We start from the raw sequence: 23,584 nt of genomic DNA, 5'->3' as shown, positions 1-23,584 counted from the left end.
TAATAATTATAGTAATAATAATGGTAATTATAGTACATAAATTGCATTACTGAATAATATTCATAAATGCATGTTTTTGTTCACGAACTAAACATGAAAAGCCCTTACCAAGATGGCCGCCGTTCCGGGTCGTGTATTTTACTGGCTGACTCCCGCAACTTCCGCTCTCAACTCCTCCTTTGTCCGAGTCCTTTCGGTCCTCCGCCTAGTTATTTATTTATTTCCTTTTCGTTTGTGGGGTATATTTTAATATATCCGTATCTCTCGGTTATTGAATGACACTCGATTCCGACACATATATGCCTAAAAGCAAAGCCCCCAGAATGGATGATGTGGACTACAGTAAGTGAAGCTGGTTTTGCGGTGTGTTTAGTGCCGCATCGCGACTGTCTTCTTCTCACGAGCTTCACGTAGAAGGATGCTCGGGGTCTTGTGAAGGTTTAAACTCTTCTGTCAGCTGTTTATAATCGTCTCTGCCGCTACAGTAGATCATTCAGCTCATCAGCAGGATTTATTCCTGTCTGGCCTGCCTCAAGTGTTTACATATGTAATGTGACCAGAGATTGAATACATTAATCTGTGATTCACAGTTTTTTAGAGACACTATGTGATATTTTACAGCGGTTCTTCATCTTTTGGGAGGATGTTTCAGTCTAGGATCCAGCTCAGTTTTGCTTGTCATCTGTCTTGTCATCATCAGTCTGCATGCTTCATAGTTTACTGGAAGATCTTGAAGATTAGCTGGAGGCCTGTGTATAGTGACATATACGAGTCTGAGAGCACATTAAACCTGGGATTGGGTTCGTAGAGAAGTGTCCCTGATCTGTGAGGGTTTGTACAGTCAGATTGTCTTCTTCAGGTGAAGCTCAAGAGTTTGAATGATGCTGCTGGGGTTTGTTCTTAAAGCTCCAAGACATTCTCAGAAAAAAATAATAATAAAGTATGTTTACAAATTAGAATTTGCAGATTTGACAAAATATGACGGATTAAATAAACTGAATCACCAGATTTTGCAGATTTTTTTGTAATTGTTACCTTGTGTATTGTTATTATATTATTATTATTTATTTTATTTTTTTGTCTATTTGTTTTTTAATGGAAATGCTTGAAGTGGGGTAAGAAATTGATGGTATTTTGGGATTTACAAAATTTATCAAGAATCCAAATTTAGCATTGAGACAAAACCCAAATTATTATTTGTTTTTAAATATTATTTTAAACTAAAAGAGAGGGGAAATGGTTTTGTACAAATGTAGGACCTGCAAACAAAACAAAAATACAAAAAAACAAAACAAAAATAGGTTCAAATGACAAAACAGACATTTATTAGAATTGCCCCATTTTTTTTTTTTTTTATCATTAGCTTATCTTTTGACATTTTTGCAGCTGCTGTTTAGAATAAGTGATGGCTTATTTTGTACCTTTTTAAATTAAAATACTTGAAACCGGTTAAATTTCAAATGTCCAAATTTAACGTGAAATGGTCATGCTGATGTTTTGAAGTGCAATGGAAACAAATTGTATTAAGTAGAAAAATGCAATGTTCTGTATATATCCGACTCTGTTCAGAAAGCTGAAGCTAATAGCAGCAGGTTTTTTTATTTTAAGCGATTAGCTTGAGGATCTGATCTGGAGATTGTGGAATGTGTTTTGCGGGGAGCGTCAGAGTATGTGTCTCTGCCTGCAGCGCTGCTTTCTGAGCCGCTGTGGGTTTGGCTCTGTTCTGTCCCGGCCTGCTCTCTTTAACCTCCATCTGGTGTCGTAAGAGTCCTCCGCTAGCACACAGATAAACGGCCCTGCACACGTGTGCTGGCCCCAATCCTGTCTGCATTTCCATCTCGCATCATAACTTGAATGCTATTAGACACAGGCCAGCAATTACAGAATATATCCACCAGAGCAGGAAAACGAGAGAATGTTATTGTGGGAAACTGTGTGAATTTGTGTGAAAGAGGCCTGGATGTAGAACTGAAATGCCTCTCCAGGACCCCGTGTCCTCATTTGATTCCTCTTGCTGTCCTCCCACAGTCCCAGCAGACCTGAGCCCAGAGGAGCGCTCCGAGCTGGAGGAGATCCGGCGCAGGAAGGGGGCACTGCTTCTGGAGATCCTGCGGCTGAAAGAGGAGCTGAGAGAAGCCATCATAGAGGTGGAGGGGCTGGAGAGCAGCACGGAGGGCAGGTCAGTCTCACATGGACGGGAACCCGTTTGTGCTGCTGGTTGTTGCTCCAGTGTTTGCTTTATTTAGTTCTCCAATAACACTGAGGCCATCCTTAAAAATATTCTTGTATGCCGTAACCCGACCGACCCTGTCAATTTAGGACCGACTCTATTTTTTATTTTTTTTTGCTTTTAGTCCGACCGACTTGCCGATTGTAAATTTGCGTTAAGACCGACCAATTTTTTTTTTACTCTTCAAACAACTAATACAAAAGCAATAAAATAATATTAATTATATTTAAGTATTGTAAATATATAAATTTCCTAGGCCTACATACAAACGAAGGCTATCTTCCTTAATTAAAAAAACCCCTTGACGTCATCTACTTTGATGCGTTTTTCTCAACACTGCCTGTGCGTTCGCTTCGTCTCCTCTCATTCACTGTCAAGGGGCGGTCACACTAGCCTTTGAACGTGCAAAATTATTTCGGACGCCGCTGCGAATATGGGCGGGAGCAAGATATAACGGTTTCCCCTCAGTTATCACAACATGGATTAATCTGTGCTTTTACTGTGTCTTTTGCGACGGCGTCGAAAGCGTCTTATTATATTGTACTCTCTGTCTCTCTCTCTCTCTATAAATATATACACACTAAACAATAAAAAAATTATAGAACGTGTCCTCATTTAAATGTACCATCTGTTCCTGTTTCCATTGACACTGCGAACCATGCAGCTTCTTTTTTTTATTATATTTTAAATATGTATTATATAAAATAGGATGCTGCGCTACGGCTAAAATTAGCACTTCCTTCATTCTTTAATTTCTGTACAGAGAGGTCACACAGTGACGTGAATGCGAATTCACAGGTCAGAGTTCACCAAACTTGAACTTTCGAACGCAGCGAAATGCGAAATTTTTCACATGAGCCTGCGTTTCCGGTCTGACGCATTCGCATGCGTATGAATGGAAGTCAATGGAACGAAAAGTGCAGTGTGACCTCCCCTTCAGAGTCAACGGTTCACACTTGGTAATGATGGCTGCGGCTGCAGTAAACTAAATGTTCGCGGTCACTGTTCAAAGTTGTTCAGGCACCATAATACATCTAAAACATTCATTAAAACAGCTCGACACTGCTTTAACTTTGCACAAAGTTCTGGAAAAACTGTGCCCAGATCTTTTCCCATCCCTTCTCCTCTCTAGTCTAAAACCGTGTCCGTGTCGACTGTCACTTTATGTTCGAAAATCTATTGCACGAATCGATTGGACCAACCAACACAAGTTTCCAAAACGAAAATAGGAAATTGATTTTAACGACCTTCTCTCGGAGCGCGTCCAGGTTGTTTTTTCTTTTCTTTTTTTGGAGCGCGTCTAGTTTTTTTTGTTTTTATTTGGAGCACGCATCACACAGCAACTGCAGCTTCAGACACACGCATAACAGCAAATAATACTTCTGCACAGTGTTTCTCTTTTTACAACAGAAATGTGAATTCTGCTGGTATTCAGACAGTCTCATGCATACAGATATAGAATCGCCTAGGGCTGTCAAAATAGCTGAAAAACTAAATTCAAATTTTTTACTTAAATATGATTGTATTCAAATTTAAAATGCATGATTTCAGTTAGGGTGAAGAAAAGCTTTTTGCTTCTCTTCTGAGGCTCAAGATAGCGCATGGAGCAAAATATTACTGCACGTTTATTCAAAGCATAAGAATACATGACTGTGAAAAAAACAACAAAATATTTAAAATAATTTTTATGAACCAATTATTATTAATTAAGTTGCTTAAAGAACTATAAACAAAACAGCACCATGTATGCATGCATTGTTAAATAAATAAAAAGGGTGGAAAACCAGTCACACAGGATACATTTTTTCCATCTAAAAACATGAGATGCAGTGGGATGAGGAACAAAAACCCAACATAAAGTCTCGAGATCTTTTAATTAATTAATTTTACATGTCTTTCTAAACATGCGGCTCTCTTGTGCGAGACGCGAGTCCAACGATGTCCCTCTAGAAAATGCAAGAAATACGCGTTCTGTGTGCACGGCTTTGTTTCAGTTTTGATGTAAACAAGATCTTCTCCACATTGATGTTCTCTCTCTCTTTTTTTTTTTTTTTTTTTGTAGTGGCTTCAACTCGATAGGCTAACATAACCTTATAATGCAATGTCACATACATCGTCATCGCATCTCTTGCGCCTCTGATAAAGATCAAGTATACTTCAGACGCCCACACACTGTCTGCATTATGTCCTTTTCATCATCCACGTGCGGGCATTTTTTGAGACCGCACGGACGGTGTGCGTACACGAGGTGAAAGATGATACAGCAGCTTCTGCATGTCGAGCTCATCCGCCTTTGAAATTTGTGTAGACACGGCTGTGCGCGCGGCGAGATGGACTGGAACACGTACTGTGAAGTACCGGGGCTCATAAGGCAGCTTCCTTAATGCACACCTAAAATTCGAATGCAACGTTTTTGCAGTCGAATGTGGATTTTTATTTTACATTTTTAATTTTATTTTATTCGATTTTTTTTGACAGCCCTAGAATCGCCTATGCAAAATCGATTTTACAATCGATTCAATGAACACTTGTTACTCAAATCAAACAGGATTAGTGACAACCCAAGAAAGCAAAGTAAAAGTCTCTCATTTGTAGGTTGCATTGATACCTAGTGATGGATGCAAGTAAAACAGTATAACGGTACCTAATTTTTTTTCTTCTCACCTGAAATTCATGCAATAAACATGTTTTTGACAAAGATTTTAATTTGTTTGTGGTCTATATAGCCTGCAGTATAGTTGAAGACACAGTCAGTGACGTCACGATATGCTAATTTGTTTAAATTCATACTTACGTCATCACTATCGCCAAAAATGTCCTTTTTTTTTTACATTGAAACTTGAAAAAAAAAAAATAGACCGACCTACCGACCCTTTTTTTTTAAAAAATTACTGTTACTGCAAACCAAAATATTTTTAAAGATGGCCTGAGATAAAAGCAAACACACGTTATCTCTCAGCCATCATTGACATGAACTTGAACTCTCCATGCTGTAGGTTTGTAGGGCACTCGAAGGCAGTCTTGTGTTTCACACCTGAAACTTGAAAACATGATTGATCTCCTCTCTGTTTTTTTGTAGTAAAACATTACAGAAGAATCGTCATGTGGCCATGGGGAGGAAGAAATTCAACATGGACCCGAAAAAAGTAAACCGACCAAACAAGAAAAAAAAACAGTGTTCCATTTTTTTTACCTGCAATAATAATATCACATGGTTAAATATTAATATATATTTATATATATATACATACACGCATACACAAATACACTAGCCTTAAGAAGTTTGGGTAATTTAAAAAGTCTTTTATGCGCAACAAGGCTGCAAAAATACAGTAAAACCAGTAATACTGCGAAATATGAAATATTATTTCATATGCAAACTTGAAATATTATTACAGTTTAAAATAAAATAATGAATATATTGTAAAGTGTAATTTATTTCTGTGATTTGCATTTATTTCAGCATCATTACTCCAGTCTTCAGTGTCACAGTGTACAGTGTACAGTGTACAGTGTCATTCTAATATACTGATTTTCTGCTAAAGAAACATTTCTGATTATTATCAATGTTGAAAACAGTTGTGCTGATTAATATTTATGTGGAAACTGTTATGCAATTGATTTCTGTGGTGTCTAAAAAGTAAAAAAAAACAAAAAAACATTTATTTGAAATGGAACTCTATGCAGCAAATGTTGTCATTATTAAATAAAAGTATTAGTTCGCTTTATTAACATTTCACGAGTTCACATTTACTTATAATTAAATAAAGGTTAAGCGTATTTGGCTCCCCCGTCCGGGGAGAGGGGTCTGAGCTCGAAGACCGGCCCAGCCCAGAGTGCTCCCCAAAAAGCAATTTGAACAGGACAGCAGCCAGATACGCACATTATGACTCCCCCAAAAGCTGAGCTTAATGTTAGATGGGTGTTTTTTTTTTATTTTTTATTTTTTATATATATACGTAAAGGCTCCTGCGGGAGCTGACGCTGCTGCGGCAGAGAGGAAATATGGAAAGGCTCCTGCGGGAGCTGACGCTGCTGCGGCAGAGAGGAAATATGGAAAGGCTCCTGCAGGAGCTGACACTGCTGCGGTAGTGAGGAAATTCGTAAAGGCTCCTGCGGGAGCTGAAGCTGCTGCGGCAGAGAGGATATATGGAAAGGCTCCTGCGGGAGCTGACACTGCTGCGGTAGTGAGGAAATTCGTAAAGGCTCCTGCGGGAGCTAACGCTGCTGCGGCAGAGAGGAAATATGGAAAGGCTCCTGCGGGAGCTGACACTGCTGCGGTAGTGAGGAAATTCGTAAAGGCTCCTTCGGGAGCTGACGCTGCTGCGGTAGTGAGGAAATACGGAAAGGCTCCTGCGGGAGCTGACACTGCTGCGGTAGTGAGGAAATTCGTAGAGGCTCCTGCGGGATCTGACGCTGCTGCGGTAGTGAGGAAATAAGGAAAGGCTCCTGTGGGAGCTGATACTGCTGCGGCAGTGAGGAAATACGTAAAGGCTCCTCCGGGAGCTGACGCTACTGCGGCAGTGAGGAACTACATAAAGGCTTCTGCGGTAGCTGACGCTGCTGCGGGAGTGTGGAAATACGTAAAGGCTCCTGTGGGAGCTGACGCTGCTGCGGCGGCAGTGAGGAAATTCGTAAAGGCTCCTGCGGGAGCTGACACTACTGCGGCAGTGAGGAAATACGTAAAGAGTCCTGCGGGAGCTGACACTGCTGCGGCAGTGAGGAAATACGTAAAGGCTCCTGCGGGAGCAGACACTGCTGTGGCAGTGAGGAAATTTGTAAAGGCTCCTGCGGGAGCTGACGCTACTGCGGCAGTGAGGAAATACGTAAAGGCTCCTGCGGGAGCTGACACTGCTGCGGCAGTGAGGAAATACGTAAAGGCTCTTGGGGGAGCTGACACTGCTGTGGCAGTGAGGAAATACGGAAAGGCTCCTGCAGGAGCAGACACTGCTGCGGCAGTGAGGAAATACGTAAAGGCTCCTGCGGGAGCTGACACTGCTGCGGTAGTGAGGAAATACGGAAAGGCTCCTGCGGGAGCTGACGCTGCTGCGGCAGAGAGGAAATACGGAAAGGCTCCTGTAGGAGCTGACACTGCTGCGGTAGTGAGGAAATTTGTAGGGGCTCCTGCGGGAGCTGACGCTGCTGCGGTAGTGAGGAAATACGGAAAAGCTCCTGCGGGAGCTGATACTGCTGCGGCAGTGAGGAAATACATAAAGGCTCCTGCGGGAGCTGACGCTGGTACGGCAGTGAGGAAATTCGTAAAGGCTCCTGTGGAAGCTGACGCTACTGCGGCAGTGAGGAAATACGTAAAGGCTCCTGCAGGAGCTGACGCTGCTGCGGCAGTGAGGAAATACGTAAAGGCTCCTGCGGGAGCTGACGCTGCTGCGGCAGTGTGGAAATTCGTAAAGGCTCCTGCGGGAGCAGCACTGCTGCGGCAGTGAGGAAATTTGTGAAGGCTCCTGCGGGAGCTGACGCTACTGCGGCAGTGAGGAAATACGTAAAGGCTCCTGCGGGAGCTGACGCTGCTGCGGCAGTGAGGAAATACGTAAAGGCTCCTGCGGGAGCAGACTGCTGCGGCAGTGAGGAAATACGGAAAGGCTCCTGCGGGAGCTGACACTGCTGCGGCAGTAAGGAAATTCGTAAAGACTCCTGCGGGAGCTGACGCTACTGCGGCAGTGAGGAAATACGGAAAGGCTCCTGCGAGAGCTGACGCTACTGCGGCAGTGAGGAAATACGGAAAGGCTCCTGCGGGAGCAGACACTGCTGCGGCAGTGAGGAAATATGGAAAGGCTCCTGCGGGAGCTGACACTGCTGTGGCAGTGAGGAAATTCGTAAAGACTCCTGCAGGAGCAGACACTGCTGCGGCAGTGAGGAAATATGGAAAGGCTCCTGCGGGAGCTGACACTGCTGCGGCAGTGAGGAAATCCGTAAAGACTCCTGCGGGAGCTGACGCTACTGCGGTAGTGAGGAAATTTGTAAAGGCTCCTGCGGGAGCTGACGCTACTGCGGCAGTGAGGAAATACGTAAAGGCTCCTGCGGGAGCTGACGCTGCTGCGGCAGTGAGGAAATACGTAAAGGCTCCTGCGGGAGCAGACACTGCTGCGGCAGTGAGGAAATACGTAAAGGCTCCTGCGGGAGCTGACGCTGCTGCGGCAGTGTGGAAATTCGTAAAGGCTCCTGCGGGAGCTGCCGCTACTGCGGCAGTGAGGAAATACGTAAAGGCTCCTGCGGGAGCTGACACTGCTGCGGCAGTGAGGAAATACGTAAAGGCTCCTGCGGGAGCAGCACTGCTGCGGCAGTGAGGAAATACGTAAAGGCTCCTGCGGGAGCAGCACTGCTGCGGCAGTGAGGAAATTTGTAAAGGCTCCTGCGGGAGCTGACGCTACTGCGGCAGTGAGGAAATACGTAAAGGCTCCTGCGGGAGCTGACGCTGCTGCGGCAGTGAGGAAATACGTAAAGGCTCCTGCGGGAGCAGACTGCTGTGGCAGTGAAGAAATACGGAAAGGCTCCTGCGGGAGCTGACACTGCTGCGGTAGTGAGGAAATACGTAAAGGTTCCTGCGGGAGCTGACACTGCTGCGGCAGTAAGGAAACACGGGAAGGCTCCTGCGGGAGCAGACACTGCTGCGGCAGTGAGGAAATACGGAAAGGCTCCTGCGGGAGCTGACACTGCTGCGGCAGTGAGGAAATTCGTAAAGACTCCTGCGGGAGCAGACACTGCTGCGGCAGTGAGGAAATACGGAAAGGCTCCTGCGGGAGCTGACACTGCTGCGGCAGTGAGGAAATTCGTAAAGACTCCTGCGGGAGCTGACGCTACTGTGGCAGTGAGGAAATTCGTAAAGGCTCCTGCGGGAGCTGACGCTGCTGCGGCAGTGAGGAAATACGTAAAGGCTCCTGCGGGAGCTGACGCTGCTGCGGCAGTGAGGAAATACGCAAAGGCTCCTGCGGGAGCTGACGCTGCTGCGGCAGTGAGGAAATAAGTAAAGGCTCCTGCGGGAGCAGACACTGCTGCGGCAGTGAGAAAATTCGTAAAGGCTCCTGTGGGAGCTGACGCTGCTGTAGCAGTGGGGGAGAGATATAATGGCTCCTGAAGGAGCGGGGTGCTGTTGGAATGGGAATTGGAGATGGCTAGGGAAAAAACGGGTGGCTGATGAGGGTTTGGTGGGCTTTATTGAGATTTAAGAGGTCTGATCGGATGTAGCTCTTGAAAGCTTCTGATGACCAGCGACTGAGTGTTTGGATCTGATGTTGGGAAAGGCCATTTTGAGCCGCTGTGATGGCTGCACCGATTCTGAAGGAATGGCTGGAGAAATCGTCAGCTGAGATGCCGGACAGACGTAAGACAGATTTTAAGTGTTTTTGGAACCAAAAACGGGAGACAGGGCGGCTACAGTCATCTGTGAAAAGAGGGTCGGAAAGGGATTTAGCTTGGGCTTTCCTGAGCTGGAGGAAGGCTAGGAGAGTTTGGTATTGGAGAATAGGTGATTGGAGGTTAAAAATATAAATAAAGTGGCCCTTCATGGTCTGATCTGTTTTACTTCGCTTTATATGAAATGACATGGCTTCATTGTCCAGGACTGCTAGATCAGAAATGGTGGGGTGGATATTCGGTTTAAAGCTGGAAGTGGTAGTGAGCTCTGAGCATCTGAGAAAGCCGAAGAAGGCTAGGATAAACATGGCATCTAGCGTTCGAGCAGTGTGGATGGAATGGTAACCTTTGCGAAGCGTAGAAATGTATTTAGTTAGGATTTCAAAGGTTATGGGCTGCCTGGAGTCTGGGCGCGTGGGGTGGGCTCTTTGAATGCCTTTGATGAGAAGGGGTGAGGGTGAACCAAATATGAGTTTATGGAAAAATTGGATTCCACTTAGCTTTTGATGGAGCTGACTTGGAGGGTTTTGTTAATGTTGAGGTGCGATATAAATGAGGTGATGGAGAGCAGGGAAAAATCAGGGAACGGTATATTATAGGTGGAGTGGAATGCTTTAAAGCATTTCCATGCTGTGAAGTATGACTGCAGGGTATTGGGGGAAATGGCTTGGAGAATAGAATTTCTTGAAGTTTCAAGAAGGGGTCTCAGAGGATGATTCAGAGGAATATTAGCTCTGAATAAGGAGGCACTGGGGTTGGTAATGGTTCCGCCTGCGGTGCCAACAGCCTGAATTTCTGAAAGGCAAAACGATAGAGAGAGTCAGCTATTTGGTTCTTTACCCCGGGAATGTGTTTTGCGGTTATGATGAACTGATCGCAAGCTGAGATCCAGATTAGACGTCTTAGTAAGGGCATTAAGGTGGGGGAATGAGAACGGCCGTTATTAATGCAATGTACGGTAGCCTCATTATCGCAGTGAATAACGATGCTGGTGGTGGACCACTCTTTTCCCCATAGAAAGGCTGCCACGACGATAGGATATAGCTCGAAAAGGGCTGAGGATATTAATGGCTGGGGTAAATCTAACAGCTGGGAGGGCCATGTAGAAGTGAACCAGCGGTTTTGGTAAAATCCTCCGAAACCGATGGAGGGGGCGGCGTTGGTAAATAATTGGATGTCGGTTGGGGATGAAACCAAATCACTGTAAAAGAAGGATAATCCGTTCCATTGATTAAGGAAGGATATCCACAAACTGAGCTTGTCTCGGCATGGATTGGTTATGAATAATTGGTCCTCTAGCTCGTGAACGGAGGACGCGAGAGAGAGGAGATGAGAGACAAAGGGGCGGCCTTGAGGGATTATGCGCATTGCGAAATTTAGATGACCGAGTACGGATAGCAGCTCACGTTTGGAGCAATTTGGATTTGCTAAGAGAGTGGAAGCCACCAGAATAGTTCTGTCGATTTTAACTGCTAACGGTTAACGATTAGCAGTTAACGACTGCTAACGATTTTAAATGCTAACGATTTTAACTGCTAACGGTCCTGCGTCTCTATGATCAAAGACGCAGGATGCGGCGCTTGGATGGCCAAAGTCGACATCACCTCTGCGTTTAAAGTGATGCCCATCCACCTAGATTTTTGGCACTTATTCGGCGTCTACTGGAGAAAGAAATTTTACTTTTCCGTCCGCCTCACGTTTGGCTGCAGAAGCAGCCCAAAGATTTTTGACATGTTGATCCTTTCCAACAATTACGCCGTACCCTACCTAATTCACCTCTTAGACAATTTCTTAATCATATCACTGCCTGACTCCATCCCAGCAGCAAACCTCATGACAACTCAAAAGGTTTTCGCAGAGCTCGGGATTCCCCTCGTTTAGGAAAAAACATCAGGTCCAAGCACTTCCATCGAATTTATGGAAGTATAACTGCTTCTATTCTTGAACTCTTAATAATTATCTAATCAAAATAAAAGAGCAGCGCTGAGTCAGCAGGACCGGTATCACACACACTCCGGACGCGTCATGTTCAACTCGGCAGTGGTCTCAAATGGACCCAAGTTTACTTCAAGAATGAACAATGAGGCAAAGATAAGTTTGAAGTTCAGTGTTTAAAAAACGGAGCTAAAGAAAAAGAGTGATCTATATTATAGCTTTATTAGATCCACAGAAAGACAAACGTTTTGATGAAAATGCTCAATATACAATTCATTATGTACATTAACAATGATTTGGGCGAATATATAATGCAATTTAATGGAAAACCCCTGCATTAAATCTTGTTGTAGTGTTTGTTTGTTTTTCTCCATATCTGGGTCTGTTTGGCAGGGTATTGTATTCCTTGTGGAGAATGAGCTTCTCAGACACACTCCAGAGGACATAGCTCAGTTTCTCTACAAAGGAGAAGGACTCAATAAAACAGCAATAGGAGACTACCTGGGGGAAAGGTACTGTGAGTTCATATCTGTTACATTCTAAAGTCATCAAGGAAGTTTCTATTTGGTGAAAAAGCAGCTGTTTGATAATTCTGTTGTTATAAACTGCAAACTGAAGAACAGTTCTAAGAATCATTGCTATATTATTGCTCAGCTCTCATCTATAAAGCTGTTTGGAACAATGTAAAAGTGCTCGACTTGGCTCGATCTCACCAGACTTGTAGCTGATTGTTTACTAGTCAATCCCTGCTGCTTATGTTTAGTCAGAAACAAACCTATTAAAACGATGTCCTTAAACTATTCCTCTCCCTCTCTTTCAGAGATGACTTCAATATTAAAGTATTGCAGGCTTTTGTTGATCTTCACGAATTCACGGATCTGAACTTGGTACAAGCACTTCGGTAAGCCAGCAGATGTTCATCTTTGTAGCCTTTTGGGGTGTTTCTTCATTTGTGTCCCTGGAGCACAAATCCAGTCTTAAGTCTCTGGGTTATATTTGTAGCAATAGCCAACAATACATTGTATGGGTCAAAATTATCGATTTTTCTTTTATGTCAAAAATCAATAGGACATTAAGTAAAGATCACGTTCAATCAAGATATTTTTTTCATTTCCTACCGTAAATATATCAAAACTTAATTTTTGATTAGTAATATGCATTACTTAGAATTCATGTGGATGTGTAAATCTCAATTTGGAAAAATTGACACTTAAGACTGTTTTTGTGCTCCAGGGTCACATATAAGATCTAGAGAGCTCTTACTTGTTTGGTTTTCTTTCTAAATCTGGTTGTTTTTCTAATTGTTCTTAAAGTTTTCGTGCAGTGCTTGTGTTCCTGATACATTAGTGTTTCTGCAGGCAGTTCCTGTGGAGCTTCCGCTTGCCCGGTGAGGCTCAGAAGATCGACAGGATGATGGAGGCCTTTGCACAGAGATACTGTCACTGCAATCCTGGAGTCTTCCAGAGCACAGGTCAGACAGACACACATCAGCGGCTGAGGCTTTCATCTAACATCACTCCCATTTGTGTGATTTGGATATCTTTACCGTTATTCAGATATGCACATCCTATAGTCATAATTGTGTAGGTATGTCTGGTTTGACTGCTTGTGTAATTCATGCACACTCTCAGACTAAGAACAGCTCAGAACTTGTCGACCACAAACCTGTGGCTACTTTAGGAGTGTTTGATTCTTAGAGTCCTTAAACTCTGTGTTATCCTCACAGACACCTGTTACGTGCTGTCGTTTTCCATCATCATGTTGAACACCAGTCTGCACAACCCCAACGTGCGGGACAAGCCCACGGTGGAGCGCTTCATCAGCATGAACAGAGGCATCAACGACGGAGGAGATCTACCTGAGGAGCTGCTCAGAGTGAGTGTGCTCTACTGAACTGTGTGCATTTGTTCAATGTTAAAATAATGAATGTTAATGATTCCTGTAATGCGAGAAATAATGGAATCCAGTCATAAAAATAACATTTGAAGTACTTCACGGAATGAATTTTCATATTTGGCGTGAATAAATCAAAAGTAGGTGTATACAGGTAATTAAATCATGATATGGACTAGTGTCTGTGAATATTAAAGTGCAAAAAGACTGCTCTATGAATGTACTTCTCAAAGTAATAATAATATAAACTTAGTTATTAATACTGTTTTTAAGATACATCACACAATTCTTCTTCTATTTTTTTTTTTGGTTTTAACAGTAAATTGTTGTGCGGCACTTTCTTTGCCATGAAGTAAAAAGGAATTGCATTTTTAAATAATAATTAAATATTTTTTATGCCTTAATGTCAACATAAATCACAAAATTTCATTATTGTAAACATTTGTAAAAAAAAAAATAAGTTTTGTGAAATTCAATTGATTTGTTACAGTTTAATCAAATCTTTAAAACAGACACCAAAAAGTCTTAAACTTATAAATTGTTGTTGAAGTTTCATGATTTCAATGGATTAGATATGCTTTTTGATCACAAAAAAATACTAATATTTAAATTAACAATTTAAATGGAGTCCAGAAAAGTAAAAAAAATGTAGAGACAAATGTTGAGAAAAAAAAGGATTTAGGGAAAAAACATCACAACACATGATTTACTAATGATTCAGTAAACACTGTGTGTGTGTGTGTGTGTGTGTGTGTGTGTGTGTGTGTGTGTGTGTGTGTGTGTGTGTGTGTGTGTGTGTGTGTGTTGTGTGTGTGTGTGTGTGTGTGTGTGTGTGTGTGTGTTGTGTGTGTGTGTGTGTGTGTGTGTGTGTGTGTTCTTCAGAATCTGTATGACAGCATCAAGAACGAGCCCTTTAAGATCCCAGAGGATGATGGGAATGACCTGACACACACTTTCTTCAACCCAGACAGAGAAGGCTGGCTCCTCAAACTGGGTGAGTCCCTCCTGATGTACTTCCTGTTTAACAGAAGTTGTTGGCAGGTTCTCTCTGTCATTGCCGTCGCATGATTTCTTGCTATTTTATTGCTGCTCTTTGCTCTATTTTCCCAAACAAAATAAAAATAAAAAACTTTCAGACACTTTCAAAGATTTACTCTCTTTCTGCATGGCATGTCTGTGATCTCTCATGCACTAAAAGCTTTTTCTGTTTCCTGTGATCCGTCCCCCGTTCACTTTTCCCATCTCTTCTGGCTCCTGCTCTGCTTGACCTGTGATTTTCTCTGCTGGTGCTGTCCACCCTTCAGGAGGTACGTACACAACGGCGTCTTTACCATATACATGGTTTTATAAAAATGGTTTGTATAATAAAATGATTCTCGTATTGGCCTGATTAACCAAGCTCTCCATAAAACAAACAATACAAGCGTTTTAGATTAATAAAACTTATTATACAGACTTCATAATTGGTGTTTGATGATTTGTTAATTGCATTTAATATATTACACTTTCCATCCATCTTCAATTGGTTTCTAAAAGATGTTTTATGCAAGATTTTATGCACTGTTCTGACAAATAAAAGCATATGCATCAAAACGGTGAATCATTTTCACAGAGCAATTGATTCAGTCGATTCAAAGATTTAGTGTTTTTCCCATTATTACTGATCAGATGCACCATTTTCTCCTGCAGTGTTCTGCCTCTCACATTTGAGTCCTGGAAATGAGCTCTTTTGACTCTTAGCAGTAAACAACAGCAACTAACCAGGCAATCGCTCACAACTCACTAGCATCGTGACAAAGAGTTCTGGACTGGCAAACATGACCAACATCAGGCCTAGAAATCTAGTTGATTTAGTTTAGTTGGGTTTTTCAAGGCAGTATACTCTACTAAATGTTTCTTTCTGTGTAGTTTATTAGCAGTCTGACACAGAGGAAATGATTCATTTCTTGTGTGTTTTACACCTCTAATCCGTATAATCTTCTTTCTCAGGAGGTCGCGTGAAGACATGGAAGAGACGATGGTTCATTCTGACTGATAACTGCCTCTATTACTTTGAGTACACAACAGTAAGTCAAGAGCCTTGTAGTCATATTTTATCTTATATGCATGTGCATATTTTTATCAAATATATTGCATTATGACATTATATAACTATTTTTTCTTATAGTTAGCTATTTATTAAGCAGGATAGTCGTGACACTTGTCATATCAAAATTAGGACCCTTATGTGAAACAGAATAAATTAACCCCTTACCAGTCACCCCCCCATTTTTGGCATGGAGACAGAAATGACATACCCAAAATAAAAAAGTTTCTGATTCTTTCTGACTAGATACATAATTAACATTTGTTCAGCTGACACTTCAAAGTTTACCGTTCAGGAATCAGATTCATTCATAGGGCTGTATCATTCATCATTCATGTTTCTATTGTTCTCACCAAACGAGTTTTTCACACCTCTGCCAGGTATGACATATTATCCGCATTATTCTTTATCATTATTCCATTGTTTTTATTCCACCTTTATTAGCCTTTATTGTGGTTTTTCAGGCTTTACAAAGACACAAAGCTGCAATCTCGCTTTAATCTCAGTATGCATTAAGCCTGTTATTTATCAAAAGTCTTACTATAAAAATACAACAAAACATTTTCTTACGACCTTGCATGAATTATTGTGACAGAAATGCATTATGAAGAAGAAATGCACCTGCTATTAGTAGCATTAGAGCTAACGTTAGCATCAAGCTCCATCAGACAATTTATGAAATTATTAGTACACTTTTACTCAAAACTCACTTTAAACCCCGATCGAGTGTTTATAATAACTTCCTTCAGCGATGGAATTTGGTCGTTTACTGTTGTAAAAGTATGCTATTTTTAGCCTTTTACATCATTGCACAAGTTAGCATTTCAGATGTACATTTTCGATTTTTTTTTTATAAAAACGCCCCAGATCTCAAGAAAATCTCATACCAAGCTTTACTATCATAATCGCGGGTTTATTATTCGGATATTTCGTGTGTACAGAGGTGTATCACTGTTGTTTTGGCCAGATAACTACCAGGAAGTGTACAGGAAGCATGTGACACGATGTGGCGGTGTGCGGTTAAGACACTCTAAAGATTGACAAGCCGAAGGACCAATCAGAGTTTGTTTGACACACAGCATGAGCACACATCGCTGCACACACACACAGATCGCTGGGAGAGGCTGTTTATCATCAGATCGCGTAAATCAGTGGAAAATTAACAGAAATGACGATTCTGTCTGAAGAAATATGAAGTAAACATCAGTAAATATATCTGTAACAAATTAAACTCCATACCTATGGGAAGAAGGAGGCGGGAACCGGCGGACAATCAAATAAATACTTTAATCACAAAATAAACACAAAACAGCGCAACAGCCCCTCGCGGACGACTGTCACGCACAAATAAAAATCAAAACACAAACTAAAACCCAGGCCTGGTCCTCTCTCGTCGCTCCTGTTTTATATCCTTCCATCTCCTCCGTGGGACTCGAGACCAGTGGGTCGAACAAGTGTCGTTCATCTCCAATCACTCCACTGGCCTTGCTTCTGTTTCCACGTCTCTCGGCCCCGCCCCACTCGTCACAATATCCATATCCAAATATCGAAGCTAGAGTCTTTAAACTTTCAATTGATGCACAGTTTGTCCAGATCAAGTAAGACAGTGATTTTTAACGTGCTGTGAAAGTGAAATAATAATAAAGTGGGGCCGTCAGCGATGTCTGCAGGTAAAGGGGTTAATGAACATTAATTTATTGTATTGTAATATAAGAGATTTGAAACATTTACATTTATTAATTTAGCAGACGGTTTTATCCAAAGCCACTTACAGATGAGGACAGTGGAAGCAATCAAAAACAACAAAAAGAGTAATGATATATAAGTGCTATAACACTTGAACAAGGAGTTGTGCAGCATTCCCGAAAGAAAAGGCTTGATCTTCTTGATGTTGAATGAAGAAACAAGCACAACTATTTAGGAAATCACTGGCAAAAGACAACAGTCAATTATGCAGTTTAGCTTACGTAGTTTAGGTAATTATGAATGAACATGAATATTTTTTATATTAGTATTAACTAACTTTAAAAAAGATTTTTTTTTAAATGAACTAAAAATATATTGTTAATTGTTAATTCATGCTAGTTAATGTATTAACTCAGCGCCAGAGCCTCCGGCCTCCAACCTCGTCTCAGACAGCCTTGTCTCACCTTTGCCAGGCCAACCTTAATGATTCTTCTGCAGGTTCACCTACAGAAACCTTGTTATGACTATTACTTCCTCCCGATAGTCAAGTTTGATTGTCTTCTAGGCGCTCCCCCATCCAATCGGTAGTAGCGACAGGTGGTGTGTACAAAAGGCAGGAACTTAATCAGTGCAAGCTTATGACACACGCTTACTGGGAATTCCTCTTTGATGGGAAATAGTTTCAATTTCCAGTCCCAATCAGGAGCAGGGTTCAGCACAGTTTATACACGCCACGCCATGCACCACCACCCACAGAATTGAGAAAGAGCTATTATTCTGTCAATCATTTCCATGTCCGGGTCGGGCGAGAATTAAAATTTCAACTTTGCAGCCCCCGGCCGTCCCTCTTAATCATGGCCCAGGGTACCAGAAACCCACAAAATAGAACCCGAGTCCTATTCCATTTTTCCTAGCTGCGATATTCATTGGTGACGGACAGCCTGATTTGAACACTCAAATTTTCTTAAAAGTAAATGCTCTAGGCCCTGAGGTGACTGGACACCCAGTTAACGGCATCCGGGGGGTGCCAAAAGGCAGGGTCCGGGACAGGCGGTGGCTCGCCTCGCAGCGAACCGCCATCACACTCACGAGATCCAACTACGAGCTTTTTTACTGCAGCAACTTTAATATACGCTATTCATCATTAGATAGGGCTGTTCTTTTGAACTTTCAATTCATCTGTAAATTCTGAAAAAAAAATGTTGGTTTCCACAAAAATATTCAAACAGCAAAACTGTTTTCAACAATGTTGAGCAGCAAATCAGCATATCAGAATGATTTCTGAAGAATGAAGTTATGACGCTGAAAATACAGCTTTGATCACAGAAATAAATTAAATTTTAACAGATATTCACATATAAAACAGCTATTTTAAATGGTAATAAAATTACTGTTTTTACTGTTTTTTTGTGCAAATAGATGCCTTGGTAAGCAGAAAACTCATATCAAGGTGGTGTTTGTAATAAAAGGACTTAATTGACCCATAGGAGATGGCACTGACTGTGTGTGTGTGTGTGTGTGTGTGTGTGTGTGTGTGTGTGTGTGTGTGCGTGTGCGTGTGTGTGTGTGTGTGTGTGTGTGTGTGTGTAGGATAAGGAGCCCAGAGGCATCATACCATTGGAGAACCTGAGCATTCGAGAGGTCGAAGATCCCAGAAAGCCAGTAAGTTTGTTGATATTCTCATTTCACAGCTAAACACATTCAAACATTTTCATGAAATGTTTAATAGGTTAACTGCAGGTTTCTTTACTGACCATTAGGGCTGGGTTTTGTATCAGAGATGGTTTGTGGGCTCTGCTTATTGATTGAATTGTGTTTTCTGTGCAGAACTGTTTTGAGCTGTACATCCCTAATAACCGCGGGCAGCTGATAAAAGCGTGTAAGACTGAGGCCGACGGTCGAGTGGTGGAGGGAAACCACATGGTGTACCGGATCTCAGCTCCCACCCCAGAGGAGAAGGACGAGTGGATCCACAGCATCAAGTGAGTAAACCGTCAGCGCTGGAGGGGTTCATGAAGATCTCAGAGGACACGGCATGTAAAAGAGTTGAGGAGCGCACAAGGAAATGTATTCACACTGACTGCAGTAGACTGCAGACTGAGTGTTTGCATAACTGAAGTACATTTGCATTTCCTGCGATGAACGATGTATGTGAACTCCTCAGGGTACAAAAAAGATTTTAGCAGACATACACATTTAAAATGTAGATTTGAGCTCAAAAGCCTTTAAATTCCTCCCCGACATAATGTTTAACCGTGCTGAGGCTGACATACAAAACAACAGTCTGAAAATTCAATGCAAATATCCAAAATATTAGGGATGCGATGATAAACTGATAAGATTTTTGATTCTGAGCTTATTTTTTAACAGAAGTGTGGCTCTCTAGGAAAGTTTTTAACCGCACACTTAAATGCTCACGAAGTAGAGCATTAATGAGTAATGTAAGGGGTTACTTGCACCTCAGCTTTTATGACGTGTGATTAATGTAAACACAGCCCACTGTGTGGGCACACTCTTGTAATTCACTTCAACCTTTTCGAACTTTATAAATGAGTATTTTAGATTCAAGTGGTGTGTGTGTGTAAGGAACTGGAAGCTAGCAGAGTAGGGCTGTATCTAAAGCACTCAGTGCCATCTCCTGTTAAAAACCAAGCTCAGACTCGATTGAAGAGAGAATTGTGATGCTTTTGCCGAATCAATCCGCGAATCGATTTATTGTCACCGCTTTTGTGCTCCAGGGTCACACATGTATATGGAGAATAAGTAAAATGACATTCTGGTGCTTGCACTGTAAATTAGTGAGATCTTTCTAACAGTAGAGCAGATACTGACATAAAATGATCTAAATATCAGTCGTTACTCTGTATCTGCAATAATTTGTCTTCATAAGATGAGATTTAAATGATCCAAACATACAAAGCAGTACAATCTAGTGCTGACTGATAAATGAACACACAAACGTTTCTCAGAAGATGTGAGATGTTCTTGAGGCTTGTGAAGATCATTCCTCCTCTGAGTACCAGTGAAAGCTTCTGGAAACAAACGCTCCTCTAAAGATCCTGAGGATCAGATCTGAGACTCTAAAACATGATTGATGGAGAATCAAGTAAAGCCGAGCTGCTTCAGTCCAGGAAGAGTTCATCTGGAGATATTAATGAAGTTATTCTTTTACTTGATCAAAATCACTCAAGATTTGACATGAGAAGCTCAAGCTGAAGCTGGACATCTGTACAATTACACTAAAAGAGTTTAAACCTTAAAAAAGAAAAGGATAAACCATTAGATGACAGAAGGCATGGAGTAGATTGTGTGTGAAACCCTTTCATCAGAAAAATTAGGCCTTAGAAATATGTGTATCAAATATATCAAGTAGACTTTACAGGTTTAAGATGATCTTGTGTTTTGTTTCAGATCTGCTGTGAGCGTGGACCCCTTCTACGAAATGCTTGCAGCCAGAAAGAAACGCATTTCTCTAAAGAAGAAAGAAGAGCAACCCTGAAAGTCCATCCATCCATATGCTCCCTCCATTCTCTGAGAAACCAACGATCCTTCATTAAGGTAGCTCTTGTCAGATCAGTCTGTAATTCTGGTTTATGGAGAAAAAGATGTATTTGGGGAACCAGAACAACATCATCTTCGGTCTGGATTTCGGTGGTCTGGACTGCAGCTCTTATCTCCATGCTTCTCCTACACTTACACACTACACAGTGTTATTCACTATCACACTAGTCTGTACAGATACTCACTGTATAATGCTGACATTCCATAGGACTTCACTGACAAACCTAACATTCATGAACCATCCTCATCTCACGCTCCCTTCTGTCAGATATTTACAGCATTTTAACTGTGAAGTTCCTAATCAAACAGGGTAGACGACCAAACAGCCTGATGCATTCTTCATCACCACCATCATCATCAGGGATGAATCTATCCCAACCTTTAGCAGAGATGAGCGGGACGCTTCGTTCACACTGAAGGCATTTGTTAGTCTATTCTGCTGCCTGTCTTAAACTTATTTAATGGAAACTGACTCTATTTATCTCGGACTCCTTTGAGTGTATTTACATGTTATAAATGAAGAAGTAAATGAAGGTCATTGCCGTTCACACCACATGATGAACTTCACTTCAGTTTATCTGTTTGTTACATATCACTTCCATCATATCTGTGAAACAGGATATGCATTTTACACTAGTATTGGACCCCACTGGTGATGTCATTTCCTGTGCACAGTTGATGACAACTGTATTGATCTTCACTGACCCATCAAAGCATCTGCAGAAGTGCTCATCTTTATATGCGAGTCCTTAAATACGCCCCTTCACCTTGAGAAAAGAGCCTTAAAAGTCCCACTGCCCTGCTTCTGAATGTTCTTACTCTAGTGTTTCAAAACTCAACCATTGGGGCTGTGAAACAGTTCTCTGGGGAATCTCACCAAAACATGACTATATTATACCAGATTTTCAATTGTAAAAATTTTTTTTTATTTTTTATCATAATCTCATAACTAAGCAAAGTTCCTCCTAAATGCATACAAGTGTTTGGTGGAATGAAATCGAATTTCTTCTCTGAAATTTGGAATGAATTTTGACTCGTGATATTGACAGATTGGTGAGATTCGCTCGCTTACTATTTCATACTACAATCTTGATTGGGAAAAAAATCATGCAAGTAAAGGACTGAATATGATAATTTGCTGAAAATGTACTCGCCCACCTGCCATTCAAGATGTAGAAGATGTTTCTTCATCAGATTTGGAGAAACAAACTCATTCTAATCTTGGATGGTTTGAGGGTGAGTGAATTATAAGCAAATTTAAATTTTTGGATGAACTATTTCAATTTGAAGTCCTGTCTTTCTGAATGTGTGTTTGCTATGAGAGAGAAAGATGCGTGTGCTTTATCCCCATGAAAATATGTTTTCCTCTTATCCCCGATCTTAAGATGTGTGCGATGACCTTGTGAACACTAGTCACTGCTCTTACACTGCTGTTCGCTTTGAAGGAGTCCATGGCAGCTTTTTCCAGTGTACTTTATATTTTGTCTTTTCTGTTTGTAAATACATGTTATGTTTGTTTATACAAATTGATATCATTTTTATTTATTGTTTTTCAGTTCTTTCTTTGTCTGTGAGAACTAAGGATGGGATTGCATGTTGTACTGAAGCGTCTTTTGTAAAGGGTGTTTCGGGCGACTATTAGCGCTCTGTATTTCTAGACTCAACAAATTGGCATCGCAGTTAAAACGGGCTACAAAGCAGTAAAAAATATTGGAAATGCAATATTCCAAAAATATCTTAAAAATGATGGATCATACAGAACACTAATAGCGCCTGGAGTCTAACATAATAACTGCTCTATTTAAATATACTAAATATGAAACGGTTAATACTGAGAATTGTTTAGCAGTGCATTTTGCTTGACTTCTGTGACTTTTCCCGATGAATATAAAGCTTGGCTATAGTAATTGACTTTAAGACATATTTAATAGTTTGGAGTTAGAATCCATGTTTATGGCACTTTATTAGAGTTCAGCACACTTTTGACTAAACCGCAGCTTGTTTTACTCTCGGAGTATGTAACTAGTACTGCAGCTCTGAACTGGTTTAAGCTTTGCTGCATATGTATACAGTATCCCTATAAGATCATTTGGGGTGAATCTGCTTCACATTGTATTGTATGTGACTGAGAGACTCCAGAAGTTAAATAGCATCAGCTGCTGACTACAACAGTGCATTCTTTGATATAAGCTATGCGTTTAAACTCATAATTCAGGCATGACATGGTCTGATGAAGAAGGAAGAATGACTTCTGGAGACTTTAAATCTGGTCATTCTTGATGAGAAGTGCAAAGGTGCCAAAACCTTTCAGCAAATGAAAGCATTTCCTCTTCCTCCTCTTTATTTTCTCTCTCGGCTTCTGATTGGCCACAGAATGGTACAGATTGTTTGAAAAATCATGTAGCAAAATGAGAACTCAGTTATGGTACACTGGTGCCAATCAACTCTAATAAAACGGATAAAAAGACTTTCGCGTTGTGTGTTTTTGATTGCTGGTGAATCATATTATTCCCATACAGGGGTACTTAGAAATATTTGTTTCTATATATCTACAAAATATAAACAATGAATATTCAACCTCTGTCTCATGAGAAGCCATTTTTATGAAGTTGCAATGTTGTACTAATTTGTACAGTGTGATTTATAGCAAAATAATTCCACTGATTTTTATTAATATTTTCAATTAGATTTTTTTTTTTATATAATGTCTACGTAGTTCTTATTCGGTTTATTTATTTTATTTAAGGTTTAATTTTAATACTTCAAGGTAAACTCGACTAAGATGAAACATGTTTCTGTGGCAACTAACTGAAATAAAGAAAGTA

At 41.2% G+C, this 23,584-nt stretch overlaps 1 protein-coding gene across 1 annotated transcript; it reads left to right on the top strand.

Moving 5' to 3' along the window:
- The first annotated feature begins 158 nt into the window (after nt 1-158).
- LOC132102701 (cytohesin-2) lies at nt 159-23,223 on the top strand. Its single transcript, XM_059507307.1, has 12 exons — nt 159-342; nt 2,029-2,179; nt 5,310-5,376; nt 11,927-12,045; nt 12,354-12,434; nt 12,892-13,004; nt 13,260-13,408; nt 14,309-14,420; nt 15,416-15,492; nt 18,789-18,860; nt 19,026-19,180; nt 20,610-23,223. Exons 1-12 carry the CDS (start codon nt 276-278, stop codon nt 20,695-20,697), a joined length of 1,251 nt encoding a protein of 416 aa, XP_059363290.1. The 5' UTR covers nt 159-275; the 3' UTR covers nt 20,698-23,223.
- The last annotated feature ends 361 nt before the right edge of the window (nt 23,224-23,584 follow it).

This window comes from Carassius carassius, chromosome 24 (genome assembly GCF_963082965.1).
Source record: "Carassius carassius chromosome 24, fCarCar2.1, whole genome shotgun sequence".
Lineage (NCBI taxonomy): Eukaryota > Metazoa > Chordata > Actinopteri > Cypriniformes > Cyprinidae > Carassius > Carassius carassius.
This window is presented reverse-complemented; position numbering and strand designations above follow the sequence as displayed.